The 2,813-nt window shown below is 51.7% G+C and overlaps 1 protein-coding gene across 1 annotated transcript; it reads left to right on the plus strand.

Moving 5' to 3' along the window:
- The first annotated feature begins 784 nt into the window (after positions 1 to 784).
- Positions 785 to 1,594, plus strand: LOC112588410 (uncharacterized). Its single transcript, XM_025298229.1, has one exon. It carries the CDS (start codon positions 785 to 787, stop codon positions 1,592 to 1,594), a length of 810 nt encoding a protein of 269 aa, XP_025154014.1.
- Positions 1,595 to 2,813: the final 1,219 nt, after the last annotated feature.

Below are 2,813 nucleotides of genomic sequence, written 5' to 3' on the forward strand. Positions count from 1 at the left end.
TCAACGACAGTGTCATCGAATCTATTACAGCGTGTAAGATTCCATCGTTTTGGAAACAGCAGCCTGCTCTGTGGTTCGCGCAAATAGAATCTTATTTCAAATACATCGTATCCGCTCTGATGACGGCAAATATCACCTTGTCATCGGTGCACTCGACTCTGAAGCAATTCAAGAGATAGCGGACATCCTGGCATCACCACCTGTCATTGACAAGTATGTCACTTTAAAAACGCAGTTACTTGCACGTTTCGCAGATTCTGCAGACAAGCAGCTCCACCGTTTACTCACAGACTTAGAGCTTGGCAACCGCAAGCCCTCACAACTCCTCCGTCACATGAGGACACTGGCAGGCGACCGAGTGTCACAGGACATCCTGCGAGTGCGCTGGCTAGCACTTCTACCACCCGGGATACAGCGAGTCCTCAAGATCCTTCGGACAACCTGCTTAGAGGACCTCTCAACAGTTGCAGACGAGCTCATGGAAGGCTCTTCTACACCCAAGTTCTTGCAGTTGCTGCACCACATTCACCGTCACCAGGTAGACTGGAGCTGCAGCCTCTGCCGACACCCAAACCATTCAGCAGTTAGGAGAAGCAGTAACCACCATGCAACAGTCCGTCGCACACCTGACGACTCTGCTCGAGCACCTGTTGCCTGCTGTTGTCCACCAAGGACAGCCCACCCAGCGTCAACGTACACGTTCCAGGTCGCGCTCTCGTAACACTCAGCAACTAACCAGGCAGTGGTGCTATTACCACCGCCGCTTCGGTGCTGCTGCGAGACGATGCCAGCAGCCGTGCAGCTTTACACTCCAAGCTACCAATGCAAATGGCGCGGGAAACTGACGTCGCTGCCGTCGACACAGGCAATCGGCGACAGCACAACAGCGCCTAGTGAGAAAAGACTCCACGTTTTTGACAGAACCACGAATATTAGGTTCCTGGTCGACTCTGGATCCGTCGTTTCGCTGATTCCTCGGAAGTGCGTGCACAGGAAGCTCACTCCTACCGAACTACAACTATTCGCCGCCAATTCATCAGCCATCTGCACATTTGGCCAGCAGCCGCTCACCCTCGATCTCGGACTTCGCCGCGCATTAAAATGGTCGTTCATCATTGCTGATGTGAACTCAGCGATCATCGGAGCTGATTTTCTCTCACACTACGGTCTAATCATCGATCTCTCTCGACAACGCCTTGTGGATCCAAAAACCAGCCTTGCCACACAGGGTCAGGTATGTGAGACAACCATTTTTAGTGTCTCCGCAACCAGTCAACACAATCTTCCGAACTCACCACACCGAGAGCCATATGCCACACTACTGGACTCGCATGCAGCAGTCTTCGCACCAAGGCCAACTCCTTCAGCGATCCGCTTTGACGGGATCACGCATCATATAGAGACCACAGGACCTCCAGTGTTCGAGCGTCCACGACGACTTCTAGGTGACAAATTGGCAGCCGCCAAGGCAGACTTCGACCTTCTCTTACATCTTGGGGTCGTGCAACCTTCACGCAGTCAATGGGCGAGTCCGATACACATGGTGCAGAAAAACAAGGTGGCTGGCGCACAACAGGTGATTACCGGCGTCTAAATTCTCAAACTGTTCCAGACAGATATCCGATTCCACGAATAGAGGACATCTTACAACAGTTGCACGGAAAAAAGGTCTTTTCCACGCTAGACCTAATCCGAGCGTATCACCAAATTCCTGTTGCACCGGAGGACGTCCCCAAAACCGCTGTCACGACACCTTTCGGCCTATTTGAATTCTTAGGCATGCCGCCTGGACTTCGAAATGCCACGCAAACGTTCCAACGGCACATGGACAATATACTGCGCGGGATCAACTTTGCTGCATGCTACGTAGATGATATCATCATCTTCTCAGACAGCCATGAAGAACCTTCCAGTCCATGCGACCAAAATCTCTTCTTGGACAGACTCTGTGCGTTACCTCGCTACATTGTCCATCTACAGACTGGAACTTAAACCACCACTCGACGGATGGTAAGCCACTTCAACAGTTTCCCAAAACCCAAGACCATCGTCAGATCTACGTCGCTTCTTGGGGATGGTAAACTATTACCGTCGAGTATTGCCGAATGCCGCTCAACAGCAAGCTCCGCTAACCAAACACCTGAAGGAGGCGAAGAAGAGGGACAAGCGAGAGATATCCCTGGACAATTGGAGACAGAGGCTGCGTTCCAGAAATGCAAGGATGCATTGACAGCTGCCCACACATTCAGTCCTTTCTACGCTCCAGATGCACCCTCTCACACTGACGACCGATGCTGCGGGACTCGCTCTAGGCGCGCGTCACTCGAACAGCAGATAGACGGACACTGGCAGCCACTTGGATTCTTTCTCACGGAAACTCTCTCCAACCGAGCAGAAGTACTCTACATCTGACCTAGAGCTTCTTGCTGTGTTCCTGCCGTCAAGTCTCTTTCAGACACATACTTGAAGGAAGAGTATTCCAGGTACGGACAACCACGACCGCTAACATACGCTTTCAGCAGAAAACAGAAAAAGAGTTCGCACGCCAGCTAAGACAACTGGACTACATCTCGCAGTTCACCACGGACCACGGTCCATAGTCCAAAGCGAAAGGCGAAAACAACGTGGTTGCAGACACGCTCTCCAGGATCAACGCAATTGAGATGCCAAGCACACTCTCAGCAGAAATCATCGCAAACGCGCAGGAAGCAGATCCAGAACTCGCAGACATCGTAAGATCAACGTCGCTCGAGCTGAACCACCTTCGAATCGAAGAAGAAGACATCTGGTGTGATGTCTCGATGGGCATCGTA

The sequence above is a fragment of the Harpegnathos saltator genome, unplaced genomic scaffold, assembly GCF_003227715.2.
Source record: "Harpegnathos saltator strain DR-91 unplaced genomic scaffold, Hsal_v8.6 scaffold211, whole genome shotgun sequence".
Taxonomy (NCBI): domain Eukaryota; kingdom Metazoa; phylum Arthropoda; class Insecta; order Hymenoptera; family Formicidae; genus Harpegnathos; species Harpegnathos saltator.

Coding starts and splice junctions, on each gene's coding strand:
- LOC112588410 (XM_025298229.1), top strand. CDS start 785: ATGCCAGCAGCCGTGCAGCTTTACACTCCAAGCTACCAATGCAAATGG.